Below are 14,083 nucleotides of genomic sequence, written 5' to 3'. Positions count from 1 at the left end.
AGAAAGATAAATACCATATGAGCTCACTTATATGTGGAATCTAAAAATGATTTAACAAATAAAATAGAAACAGAGGCATAGATACATAGAAGAGACTGATAGCTTTCAGAGGAGAGGGGGTTGGGGGCTGGGTGAGAAAAAGTTATAGGATTAGGCAAAAAAAAAAAATCCTATAATAAAAGTGTAATATGCTAATTAGATTGGATGTCCTTCCAGACAACCTTTTGAATGAAGCCAGGGCTGTGAGGGAAGCCCGGGTCCCGGATTCCGGGTTCTGGGTGCCAGAAGCCAGAGGGAAGCCCGGGTCCCAGGTGTCAGAGGGAAGCAGGTGCCAGCAGCCGGGGGAAGGAAGGCCTACTCTTGCACGAATTTCGTGCATTGGGCCTTTAGTGTGTGTGTGTGTGTGTATGACACATAGATATGGACAATGGTATGATGATAACCAGAGGGAAAGGGGGGTGGGGCAAGGGGAAGTGGCAAAGGTGGGATAAATGAGGAAAGAAGGAGACTTGACTTTGGGTAGTGTGTGCACAATGCAGTATGCAGATGATGTTTTGTTGAGTTGTACACTTGAAACCTGTATGGTTTAATTAAACAATGTTACTTTTGTAACATTCGATTGAAAGAAAGAAAGAGAGAAGGAAAGAAGGAAAGGAAGGAAGGAAGGAAGGAAGGAAGGAAGGAAGGAAGGAAGGAAGGAAGGAAGGAGAAAGGAAGAAAGAAAGAAAGAAAGGATAAAGAAGGAAAGAAAGGTTTTTTTATACATCTGTGGATGTATAAAAGCCTTGTTACTGGAGAAGATATTATTTGTGTGTACTTCAATTTGACCTTTGAAAAATATGTATTTTAAATAAATTTATTAAAATTGATTTTAGAGAGAAGAAGGGAGAGGGGGAGAGAGAGAGAGAGAGAGAGAGAGAGAGAGAGAGAGAGAGAGAGAGAGAGACAGAGAGACAGAGAGACAGAGAGACATTGATGAGAGAGAACCATTGAACGGCTGCTTTCTGCACAAAATCTTGGCATGTGCCCGGACCAGGAATGGAGCCAGCGACCTCTCAGTGCATGGGATGACAATCAACTGAGTCACACCAGCTAGGGCTTTTAAAAAAATATTTTTATTGATTTTTAGAGAGGGAAAGGGAGAAAGAGAAACATTGATGTGAGAGCAGAACATCTATTAGCTTTCTCTTGCATGCCCCCTACTGGGGATCGAGCCCACATCCCCAGGCTTGTGACCTGATGGGGAATCGAATCAGCAACTTTTTGGTGCATGGGATGATGCCCACCAACTGAACAGCATAAGATGATAGAAGGAACACTGAATCTGATTGATGTGTATGGATTCAAGTTCAGAATCCACACACATCATGTGCTTATTAGCTTTGTTACCACTGGCACATCCTTTTGAAGCTTAGTTGTCTAATTGAGACTTCTGAGGATTGAATGAGACATTTGAGGCAATTTTCTGTTATTAGGTATTTATAAGTATTAATTATGATTATTAAGCTACCATTTATTAAGTACCTAATATGTACCAAGCATCTTGCATTATTGTTACTCTTGTTTTTGCATTGTTACGGTTTTCATTGAATTTTAAAACTCAGAGTACCTAAAATATTGGGATCTCTTTTTTTATTTTTTTATTTTAGAAGTTCTATATTGTATTGTTTTATATTATGTTATTATTTACAAGATCTATATCATATTAGAAGTAGACAAAGTACTGGTTTTAAGCACTCAGACTACCAGACATTGTTAAGTACATGATATCTAGTAGGGGATTTGCCAAGGTTAAACAGCTATTCTGAGGTTGAGTGGCATTAGCACTCTGGTATTCTAAAACATAGCACACCTCCCACTATGCTAAATGACTCTCATTTACATATTCAGTGGATGAATAAGGGAACTTTGATTTCATAATTTCAGATCTGTTGAGTAGAAAATATATCACCACATTGTAATATCATTTTATTAACTACTTAAATGTTGAACAGAAATCAATTACACATGCAAAGAAAGGCATATGTTTGTGAAATTATCTTATATAATAAAAGCCTAATATGCTAAATGTCTGGTCGTCTGGGTGTCCAGTCAACCAGTCAAAGCGTAATATGCTAATGATATCTAAGGCCGCTCAACTGCTCACTATGATGTGCACTGAACACCAGGGGGCACATGCTCTGACCAGTAGGTTAGCTTGCTGCTGGGGTCCAGCTGATCAGGACTGAACGAGATGGGCCAGACATGCCCTGGAGCCCTCCTGCAGTCCCTCTCCGGCCCTCCCCGGCCCCGATTGTGCACCGGTGGGGGCCCTTGGCCGGCCTGTGCCCTCTAGCAATCCGGGCTCAGGGACCCCCGCCCCCCCCCCCTTGAGTGCATGAATTTTGTGCACTGGGCCTCTAGTCTTGAGTATAAAATGTCTAGATTTCAAAGAAATAACAATCTTCTCTTTCTCTTGTAGACCACTTCACCTGCATTGTGAAGGTGCTTTTTGCCCTGCTGTACACACAAGCTCTTGTGGCACTTTCAGTCAAATGCAATGAAGAAGATAGGTCAGCCTGGAAACATACAGGAGCTCTCAAAAAGGTTAGTGTCTTATTCAAATTTGTCATTTAGTAGTTCGGTAAACTCATTTAAGTTGGAGGTGTGAATGAATGAGATTAGATGTTTTAAATACAAAATGAGTTATTAACAGCCAAAACCAGTTTGGCTCAGTGGATAGAGCATCGGCTTGGGGACTGAAGGGTCCCAGGTTCGATTCCGGTCAGGGGCATGTACCTGGGTTGCGGGCACATCCCCAGTAGGAGATGTGCGGGAGGCAGCTGATCGATGTTTCTCTCTCATCGATGTTTCTAACTATCTTTCTCCCTTCCTCTCTGTACTCTGTAAAAAATCAGTAAAATATATTTTAAAAAAATGAGTTATTAACAAAGTATTTTAAATGGAAATGTAACATCTTCAGGCTAAAAAAAGTTGACAATGTTTTCCTTGTACAATGAGGTCTTTTGCATCTGTTTCTAAACCTTGGCCTTTATCTCTTTATATTTGGGCAGTTTTGTTTTGCTTTTGCTATAAGCCTTAAACTTACAGAAGTTACAAAAATTTTGCTAACACAGTGAGGAAGTAGCACAATGTTTGCAGACTTACCTATTTTACAATATATCATCTTTCCTTCTTCTTATCTCTATCCCCAGTCACAATCCAAAGATGGTTTTTAACTTACCATTTCTAAACTTAAAAATCCCAAGGTGAAAGGTGTATTAGAAATGTATTGCATGTAAATACTACTGTTCTGTTTGAGGCAACTCGATTACTGTACTTATTAGTTTGAGGCTTTTTTTTCTTTTTCTATTGGGATTGTAAGTTTGCCTCTCAGATACTTTATATGCTTAAAAATAAAATATACTAAACCTAAAAAATAATCCTAACCTTTTCTTAATTATACCTCTTTAAGTACTGCTTTTTCCCCCTCATGTTGGAATATATATAAGTTCTTAGCAAATTTAAAGGAGATCTCTTTAGTTAAAATTATGTAAAAAATTTAGAACAATTGTGCACATTTAGTTAAATGTATTTAATTAAAGTATTCAGTGGCTTGAGAACAAATGGGATACTATAGAATCAAAGTACTCTGTGACTGAGTGGTTTGGCTTACAGAATGTTTAAAATAAGAAAGTTACTTCAATATTTATTTGGGAAAAGTAGTAGAAAAGAATAGGTGTCGTATAAATTAAACCTTTGTTAGGCTTATAAACTCTTTTTTTAAAAAAAATATATTTTATTGATTTTTTACAGAGAGGAAGAGAGAGAGATAGAGAGTCAGAAACATCGATGAGAGAGAAACATCGACCAGCTGCCTCCTGCACATCCCCCACTGGGGATATGCCCGCAACCCAGGCACATGCCCTCGACCGGAATCGAACCCGGGACCTTTCAGTCCGCAGGCCAACGCTCTATCCACTGAGCCAAACCGGTCTCGGCTAAACTCTTAAAGAGGTTTTATACCTCATTGAAAAGTTTCTGTTAAAATCATATCTATTTGCCCCGGCTGGTGCTAAGTGGTTAGAGCAGTGGTTGGCAGACCGCGGCTCGCGAGCCACATGCGGGTCTTTGGCCCCTCGAGTGTGGCTCTTCCACAAAATACCACATGCGGGCGCACACATACAGTGCAATTGAAACTTCGTGGCCCATGCGCAGAAGTCAGTTTTCGGCCTGGGTGAGTCTATTTTGAAGAAGTGGCGTTAGAAGAAGTGGGGGGTTTCGGTTGGTCGGGCCGCGGGATACGCAGCGCGGGGGAGGTACCTTGTTTTGAGGTACGTTCCTTCATTGAGGTCGACCCCTTCCAACTCTCCCATCCACACTCATCTATCTGAAACAAGTATACAAGATGATTGTGGATGGGAGAGTTGGAAGGGGTCGACCTCAGCGAACGTACCTCAATCAGATTGAGGACGTTTTTAGCAAAAGCCAGCTTAGGAGTACCCTAATTAAGTTTATAACAATGTACCTACCTATATAGTTTAAGTTTAAAAAATTTGGCTCTCAAAAGAAATTTCAATCGTTGTACTGTTGATATTTGGCTCTGTTGACTAATGAGTTTGCCGACCACTGGCTTAGAGCATTGGCCTATGGGCTGAAGGGTTGTGGATTCAATTCCCAGCCAAGAGCAGGTACCTTGGTTGCAGACTTGATCCCCGGCTTGGGTTGGGGCTTGAGCGGGAGGCAACCAGTTGCTGTGTCTCTCTTACCTCTCTCCCCGCCCCCCCCCCCCCCCCCGCCCCATTCTCTTTAAAAAAAATCAATGGAAAAATTATCCTCAGGTGAGGATTAACGTACTTATATCAAAGGGGAGAGAAGACTAATTATAAACACATGAAATATACTCAACCTAACTTTCACTTTTATCACCAGTTTACTCTCAAATCATGATTATATGTACAAAAAATTCGTATAGTATCATCACAAAGTTCATTATGTCTTAATTAGGGATATGGGTGGTTGGCCATTGAACCTAAGTACTAGGCCAAGCTTCTACCACTAAATAGAGATACATATTACTTTTTCAGTCAAGACATAAAAACTCCATGAACCTCAATTTTCTGAAAGGTAAATGAGAATTTGGAATATATAATTTATAATGGTGCCTCTCTTTATAAAATTCTATTATTCCAAGTTCTCAAAATGGATTTTTGTCTTTTCTTGCAATGATTTTTTCTCCTTGTTCTTAGTTGATTCTTAGATAATTTTTATTCTGCAGTTATCTTTCTTTTTTTCTAAATATCCTTTCAGTTTTCTGAACACACTCAAATCTGATATTTGTATTGTTAGTATTCAAATCAAGTATATTAGGTTTTTATGCTATGTCATTGTTTATGTTTTCTTAGTAAACTGTCTAATAATGAAAAGTTGTATATTTAAAACATTTCCTGATATTATTTGGGTCTAAATCTATTAATCTAACTGCAAAAATGAGACCTTAATTACAGAACATTAGACAGTTGTAAATCTATAATGGGAGGAACATGAGCTAATTTAGGTAACTTCTATTAATTTTCTCTCTTGACTTGATAATCATTAGCTATTTAATAATACTTAATAAAACCTTTAACATGAGTTAGATTCTTATCAGACGTAGATTAGAAGTTTATACCCACATAAATGGCTTTAGTGAATAAAGGAAAAATTATAATTATTCTGTAGATTGTTTTGCTGTTATTAGCTTTTTCTGCAGTTGATTTAAACATTTAGATATGTAACATATCCTATATAATAAAAGCCTAATATACTAAGTGTCTGGCTGTATGGTTGTCCATTCAGCCAATCAAAGCATAATATGCTAATGACATGCTAAAGCCGCTCAACCACTTGCTGTGATGTGCACTGACCACCAGGGGGCAGAGAGTCGACCGGTGGACCAGTCACTATGATGTGCACTGACCACCAGGGGGCAGACACTCCTACTGGTAGGTGAGCTTGCTGCTGGGGTCCGGCTGATTGGGACTGAGCGAGATGTGCTGACACGCCCTAGAGCCCTCCTGCGGTCCCTCCCCAGCCCCGATTGTGCACCAGTTGGACTGGCCTACACCCTCTCACAATCCAGGACCCCTTGTGGGATGTTGGAGAGCCAGTTTTGGCTCGATCCCACTCAATGCAGGAGCTTCCCCCTGGTGGTCATTGCGCTCCCACAGGCGGAGCGCCGCTTAGCCCGAAGCTGGGCTCATGGCTGGCAAGTGCAGTGGTGGTGGCGGGAGCCTCTCCTGCCTCTGAGGCAGTGCTAAGGATGTCTAGCTGATGGCTTAGGCCCACTCCTCATAGGACTGTGAGAGGGAGCAGGGCAGGCTGAGGGACTCCTCCAAGTGCACGAATTTTGTGCACTGGGCCTCTAGTAAATAATAGCAACAGCTATATAAGTAATGAAATGTATCATTGTGTATCATTCATTCATTTTTTTTTTCATTTCCTTCTTCCTTTACTTCTTTTCTTCTCATCCCTTTCCTTCTTTTCTTTCTTCATTGAGCCTTGTTTATTCCAACCCACCATATAATTCTTTATCCTCAGGTATAATACCAGTGAAAACAGATTTTTGCCAGATTGAATCTACCCTAGAGCAATAAAAATATGTATTTTTCAAAAGAATATTATAGAGATAATTTGATAAGGAAGTTCAGTTGTGTTGGAAAAATGGTCATTACAGTTAGCATATTTTTTTTTCTTCTTTGGAGTATCTGTTAAAAGAGACTTTATACCAGGATTTCTTTGCTCCCCACTCATCACCATTTATTCCCCCCCCACCCCATGTCCTCTTCTACCTCTACCCCTCTTCCTTCCCCCTGAAGTCATCACACTATTATCCTTGTCCATGAGTTCTTTTTCTTTTTTTTTGTCAGTCTTTCCACCCGTCCCCCCAACATCCTTCCACACACACCAGAGCTGTCTGCCTGCTCTCTATGATTTTGTCTCTATTTTGCTTGTCAGTTCAGTTTGTTCCACATATGAATTAAATTCCACATATGAATGAAATGACATGGTACTTGTCTTTCTCTGACTGGTCTGACCTACTTTACTTAGTGTAATGTTCTCCAGGTCCATCCATGCTGTCACAAAACATAAAATTTTCTTCCTTTTACAGCTGAGTAGTACTTCATTGTGTAAATGTATAGGTTTTGAGGAATTGAAGTTTACATACTTGAAAAATAAGCTATATATATAAAAAGCTAATATGCTAAGTATCCTACCATCTGGGTAATGATGTCACGTAGCAATGCCGGCTTTTTCTCCCTAGCGACTAGCCTCCTTTCAGTTTCTTCTGCCCAGGAACATGACTTGCTTTATAGCCAGGTGGAAACATTTCACACTTTAACCAAATGTCTGTGAAGCATTCTCCCGTGCCTCATCTCATTTGATCCTCATAGAAGTCCTGGAGTAGGTAGATGGGAGACTTGGTAGAATCCTATTTTCTTTTCATTAGCTGGAAAACAGAGACTTAGAAACTTGACCCGACTGAAAAGAAGTAAGAAATGGTGGACCTTGAAAATGACTTCAGGTTTTCTCACTGTGCAAAATATAGTCGACACTGCTGCAGTTACATATATTACCCTTTGTTCTCCCTGCATGGTCTACAATAATAATCTGCTTCATGTTGATATTTACTGATGTGTTGCTGACAATTACCTGAAAGAGAAGTTGGGGTGCTTCAATGGGCTGGAAAAGGTTTAGCTACATCAGAAAGCAGGTCTAACTAAGCAAGTTTAGTCTATATCTATAAAAGACTAGGTTGACTCACACATACGTGATACATATAAAGCTCTTGCTGGCGCCAATCACATGTGTATGTTACTATTTGTCATTGTCGATTGTGAATTTGGTTAATATGTCTATTATAGAGAAAGGGTGAATAGTGATATTAAAATATTTATTTTAATTAATTTCCTTTCAGTGTGAATGAATTCGTGTACCAGGCCTCTAATGTAATCATAATTATGCTGTACTCTTTAAAAAGTGTTCTTTTCAATGTTAACTTTTTATAAATTCAGTGACTGAGATAACTAATATTTTAATTTTTCCTAGAATACGTGTGATGCAGAAAAGTCTTATAAAGTGCTATTGAGCTTTGTGATAAGTGAACTATCTAAAGGAAAGTTATACCATGAAGAAGGAGCTCAGGAGTGTGCAATGGTATGTTTTCTCTAAGGTTAGATGTAGTGGTTATTTAGTTAAAAATTTAGGTTTTGTTGCCATTATGAATATAATTTTTAAAGCTATATCTATTATAGAATGAATTATTCAGGTTTTCTTTTTTTAACTTTAGGTTAGCCCTATTGCTTGGTCTTCTGAATCCATGGAAAAATACTTGCAGGACTTCTGCTTACCTTTCCTCAGAATCACCAGCCTTCTTCAGCATCACCTTTTTGGGGAAGATTTACCTAGCTGCCAGGTATAATTTGGGATAGAGATTAGGGTGCATTGTTTTAGTCTAACTAAAAGGAATAAATATTTAGAATACTTATTGTTATTATATTTTGTATTTGTTAGCATCCACTCATTTTTATGGTAATGTTACTAATATTTGATATTTAAATAGTTTTGGATTAGATCAGTGATATTAAATGCCCAATACTTTAACAGGATCATAGTATTCATATTGATAATAGTTATCACCATCTCTATTGATACATTTATCACTAATTGCTTTTAATATCCTTTAAAAATTATGTTGGTCAGAAAGCTGGTTATCTGAAGATATGATGGTGTTTATGTAATTTTAGAACAACAGAATGTTCAATTTATAGTCACATATTAAAACTTGGATGAATGAGTTATCACTAGTTTAATATATTTCTTAGAACTGTTGAGTAGGCAAGAGTTGAGTAGGCAAGAAAGTGACAGGAAAGGAAAGCAGAAGGTAAGTAAACCAAATTAGCTTTTAGGATTATGTTTTTGGCATTATCTGCCATTCATTTTCGGTGAATTTGATGTGGCCATTACGGTATTTATCATATTTATGATCTTTGAAGCCTGAAGTATATCAGAATTAAGAAGTTGATTATTCCTTTTCTCCTATGTAATTGGCCATTGCATAGTTTGTGTTCTTTGGTGTTTATCAAGTGATTTGAGATAAAACTCTACATATTTGTCCCCAAAACTTTGTATTTAGGATTATAAGATATTGAACAAATTAAAAATATTCAAAAATTCTTCACATCACTGTATTGCACCAGTAATCTAGGAGAATCTCCTTAAACAAAAAGTAGGGGTTAAGCTGTGGGGTTTTTCTTTTTTAACAGCAATCCAGGCACTGGAAAGCCAAAGTGACTTCAAAAATACGAATATTTCCATACATCAGGGTTGTCTGAGACTGATTTTGTAGTTACTAGAAGAGTGGATAGAGTGAGAGACCTGTGGAGTCTTGGTCTTGTTAAATCAACTAACTCACTTGAAGACTACAGCTTTAATCAAAATACCTTTAACTTCAGAAGTTATCCCTAGCACTAATGGTAGTGAGCATGGGCACGAGGAAGGGGCTGCCCAACCAGGACATTTACCTACATCTGTTCCTTCTCTTTCTAATTATGGTCTATTACCAGCTGCCTACATTACTCTCTACTCACTCCTTAACCCCACAAAATCTATTTTTCCCCCTGCCAATACTATCCTGCAGCCTCAAATGTTACTAAGGACCATCTGATCACAGCACAATTTGATATGCCTCATCACACCTTCCTTTAATCTCTCCCCTCCTGAGTCCCATGATACTGCAGCAGTTTTCAAACATACTTTAGCAGTAGAACCTTTCTTTCAAATGAGATCTTGAAAAAAAGACTTAAAATAGTAAGACTTGAAATCATACAGTATAAGTTCTCAAAATTTGTTCTTTTTCGAGGTATGTTTTGGCTATTCATTGTATTTCCACAAAATTTTTAAATTGGCCTGAAATTCCTATCAAAAAACAAAGCCTGTTTAGTTTTTTGGGGGGATGGGGAAGGTTTTCATTGGCTCTAAATATTAATTTAGAACTCTCATCTTAACTGGAAGAACTGACGCTGCAACATTATAATGTTATCATCTTAACATTGAGAACTCCAGTAATGGACCTATTTATATTTCCTCCTGATTTGAATTAATTAAGCTTCTCAGCTTAATTCTTGTGGGTTTGTTGTTTTCATAAAAAAATTTAAAAAATACATATTGAGAAAGGATTTGTATCCAGAATATATCAGGAACTTTTATAACTCAACAATAAGAAAACAAAAAACATACAGTGGTCAAAAAATTTGAACAAGCACTTCTTATAAGAATATATATGAATGACCAATATGTACATGACAAAGTGTTCAACATCATTGTTGATTAGAGGAGTATAAATTAATGTTACAAGTGTTGGTAAGGAGTTGGGTAGAGTTCCATGAAACTCCTATTCATTGCTGGTGGGAATGCAAAGTGGTATAGTCAAATTCTGGCAGTTTTCTTTAAAATATTAAGCATGCACTTAACTGTATAACACAATGATTCTATTCTTAGTTATCTACCAAAAGATATGAAAGCGTATGTCCACATAAATACTTGTAATAGAATGTTCATAGCAGCCTAATTTATAGTAGTCAAAAACTGGAAATAACCCAGAAGTTCTTCAACAAGTGAACGTGTGAACAAAATGTGGTATGCTCATATAGTGGAATGCTACTCAGTAATAAGAAGGAATGGACAACTGATACACACTATAACATGAATGAATCTCAAAATATTATGCTAAGTGAAAGAGACCAGGCACAAAAGAATACATAATGGTTTCATTTATATGAAATGTAAAATCCCAAACTATAATGGCAGAAAGCGTATCAGTGGTTGCTTGGGCAGGAGAAGGGGCTGGAATTGATTGCATAGGGGTAAAAGGAATATTTTGGGGGAGTGGAATTGTTCTAAAATTTTATGGTAGCAGTAGTTTCATGATTATACTTTTACTAAAATTCATCAAACTACACTTAAGGTTGGTCCATTTTATGGTTATGGAAGTTATACCTCAATAAAGTTGTTTTTAAAAATGCCCTCTTTGCATAGCTATATAAATGGGGGATTTGTGGCCTTATTTCTAGAGATTTAAAAAATTAACATTTTTTAGCTTTCTTATCATTTTGCTTTTTTATCTTTGTACCATATTTCAAATTTTGTACTTAATCTAGATAATTAGTTCACTTTTGCAAAGAGATGCTGGTTGAATTTCTATTATGTGCCAAGCCCTGGGAAGACAGAGCTCCTACACCCAGGAACCGCTCCCACAGTCTTATAGGAAAGGCTAATTTATTTTTAAAGTAACTAATAGCAAATATCCAAAAGAGAAATGTTTACAAGGTGTGGAAGGATTAATTTTATCTGAATGGGGCTGGATAATGTAAAGTCTCATTAATAGGGGTGAGGGGAGGCTTCTCTGGGGAGCTCGGAGATTTGAAGGATGATAGGAATTGATCCAATGGACAGAAGAAAGTAGACACACTAGCCTCAGAAATGGTTTTTTCAGTTAAATAAAAAAAGATTAGGGAGTATACTTTGGTTTTCACAGGACGAACAAACTTCTTAAAAATAAACTTTCAAAATGTGAGTGCTTGGATGACTTATTTCTCTGGTTCTGTTATTATGGAGTGGAGCTTCAGATCGCTGGACACTTGGATCTCGGAAGTTTTTTAAAACTCACTTCTTCTATTTTTATTTATTTATTTATTAAAATGTTTTTGACAGACTTATTTATTTATTTTTCGTAATTTTTACCAGAGAATATTTTTTCAGTTGATTTTTAAAGAGAGTGGAAGGGAGGGAGGCGGAGAGAGAGAGAGGAGAAAGAGAGAAACATCAGTTGGTTGCCTCCCACAGGCACAGGATCAAAACTGAGACCCTTTGGTGTAGGACAGTAATGGCGAACCTATGACACGCATGTCAGAGGTGACACGCGAACTCATTTTTTTGGTTGATTTTTCTTTGTTAAATGGCATTTAAATATATAAAATAAATATCAAAAATATAAATCTTTGTTTTACTATGGTTGCAAATATCAAAAAATTTCTATATGTGACATGGCACCAGAGTTAAGTTAGGGTTTTTCAAAATGCTGACACACCGAGCTCAAAAGGTTCGCCATCACTGGTGTAGGAGGTCAACACTTTAGCCATTGAGCAACACTGGCAAGGGCCTCCCTTCTTTTAAAACTGACTTTGTTTCACATGCAAATTATTTAGCATTGCCTCTTGTGTATTCCATGCTTTTACTCTTATTCTTCATCCACACTGACAAGCTATGTCTTTTTAACCAAAGTCACTTTGCTTTTGTCCTAAATTAACATTGACTTTCAGAGTAAATACGACTCTATAGACTGTACTCATCAGTTATGTGACAATACTATCCTATCTTATAAAAGAGAAACATGGTAATTGGCGTACGACCGCTACCCTTCCCATTGGCTAATCAGGGCAATATGCAAATTAACTGCCAGCCAAGATGGCGGCCGGCAGCCAGGCAGCTTGAAACTAACATGAGGCTTGCTTGCTTCAGTGACGGAGGACTCCAGTGTTCCCCGCCTGCTGCTGCAGGCCTCTGAGCTGGCAGTTTGAAACATAGTTACAAAAATAGAAGCTAAACAAAACCCCAGAAACCAGCTTTCAGCTAGCTGGGATCTCAGACCTGGAGTTGATACAGAGTTTCGATTGTAGAACCTAAACAAACCAGATACCTGCTTTCAGGAGTGGAGGCCTAAGAGCTGGAGCCTCAGAGCTAAAGCTGGCTCAGAATAAAAAAGAAAAAAAGAAAAAAAGGAGCAATTGGGAGCTTCAGTCCCAGCCTGAAAACAGCCCTCAGCCCCTCACCCAGACTGGCCAAGCACCCCAGTGGGAACCCCCATCCTGAAGGGTGTGTGACCAGCTGCAAACAGCCATCATCCCCTCATCCAGGCTGGCCAGGCACCCCAGTGGGGACCCCCACCCTTATCCGGGACACCCTTCAGGGCAAACCAGCCAGTCCCCACCCATGCACCAGGCCTCTATTCTATATAGTAAAAGGTAATATGCCTCCCAGCACTGGGATCAGCGGAGCCGCGAGGTCTCCCGGGACCGGGATCAGCATGACGGGGCAGCGCCCAAACCCCCTGATCGCCCTGTGGCTCTGTGTGACAGGGGGCGGGAACCACAACCTCCTATCGGCCTGCTCTGTTCGTGACAGGGGAAGGTGCCCCAACCCCCTGATCAGCCCTGCTCTGTGCCTGATAGGGTGGAGCTCCCCAACCCCCTGATCGCCCTGCGGCTCTGTGTGTGACAGGGTGTGGCACCCCAACCCCCCCACCCCACGGGCCCTGCTCTGTGCGTGACAGGGGGGAGCTCCCCAACCCCCTGATCGGCCCTGCTCTGTGCGTGACAGGGGGGAGCTCCCCAACCCCCTGATCGGCCCTGCTCCGTGTGTGACGGGGTGGCGCCGCAACCTCCCCATCGACCCTGCCTTGAGTGTGACAGGGGGCGGTGCCCCAACCCCCCTAATCGGCCCTACCCTGAGTGTGACTGAGGGTGGCATCACAACCTCCCAGTCCGCCCTGCTCTGTGCATGACAGCGGGCGGTGCCCCAATTCCCCAATCGGCCCTGCTCTGAGCCCGACCAGGGGCTGCACCTAGGGATTAGGCCTGCCCTCTGCCACCCGAGAGCAGGCCTAAGCCAGCAGGTCGTTATCTCCCGAGGGGTCCCAGACTGCGAGAGGGCACAGGCCGGGCTGAGGGACCTCCCTTTTCCCCCCGAGTTCACAAATTTTTGTGCACCGGGCCTCTAGTCCTATATAATAAAACCCTCATATGCAAATTGACCAAACAGTGGCTATGATGTGCACTGACCACTAGGGGGCAGACAATTAATGCAGGAGATGCCCCCTGGTTGTCATTGTGCTCCCACAGGGAGCACAGAAGCTGGGCTCAGGCTGGCGAGTGCAGTGGTGATGGTGGGAGCCTCTCCTGCCTCTGCTGCAGGTGGGTGGTAAGGAGCGAGGGGTCCCGGACTGCAAGAGCCCCAGACTGTGAGAGGGTTGTCTGAGTGCTGGCAGGTGGACATCCCTTGAGCGGTC

General features: G+C 40.1%; 1 protein-coding gene across 1 annotated transcript in view; it reads left to right on the top strand.

Moving 5' to 3' along the window:
- The window catches only part of UBR3 (ubiquitin protein ligase E3 component n-recognin 3), a gene marked incomplete at its 5' end in the record, with an annotated part of 186,279 nt that overhangs the window by 162,882 nt on the left and 9,314 nt on the right, over nt 1–14,083 (top strand). Inside the window, 3 exon segments of the mRNA XM_081095514.1 lie at nt 2,462–2,586; nt 8,068–8,175; nt 8,309–8,434. Coding sequence (XP_080951640.1) covers nt 2,462–2,586; nt 8,068–8,175; nt 8,309–8,434 — 359 coding nt within the window.

This window comes from Myotis nattereri (genome assembly GCF_964212035.1).
Source record: "Myotis nattereri genome assembly, chromosome: 7".
NCBI classification, from domain to species: domain Eukaryota; kingdom Metazoa; phylum Chordata; class Mammalia; order Chiroptera; family Vespertilionidae; genus Myotis; species Myotis nattereri.
The sequence above is the reverse complement of the archived record's forward strand: the minus strand, read 5'-3'. Positions and strand labels throughout refer to the sequence as shown.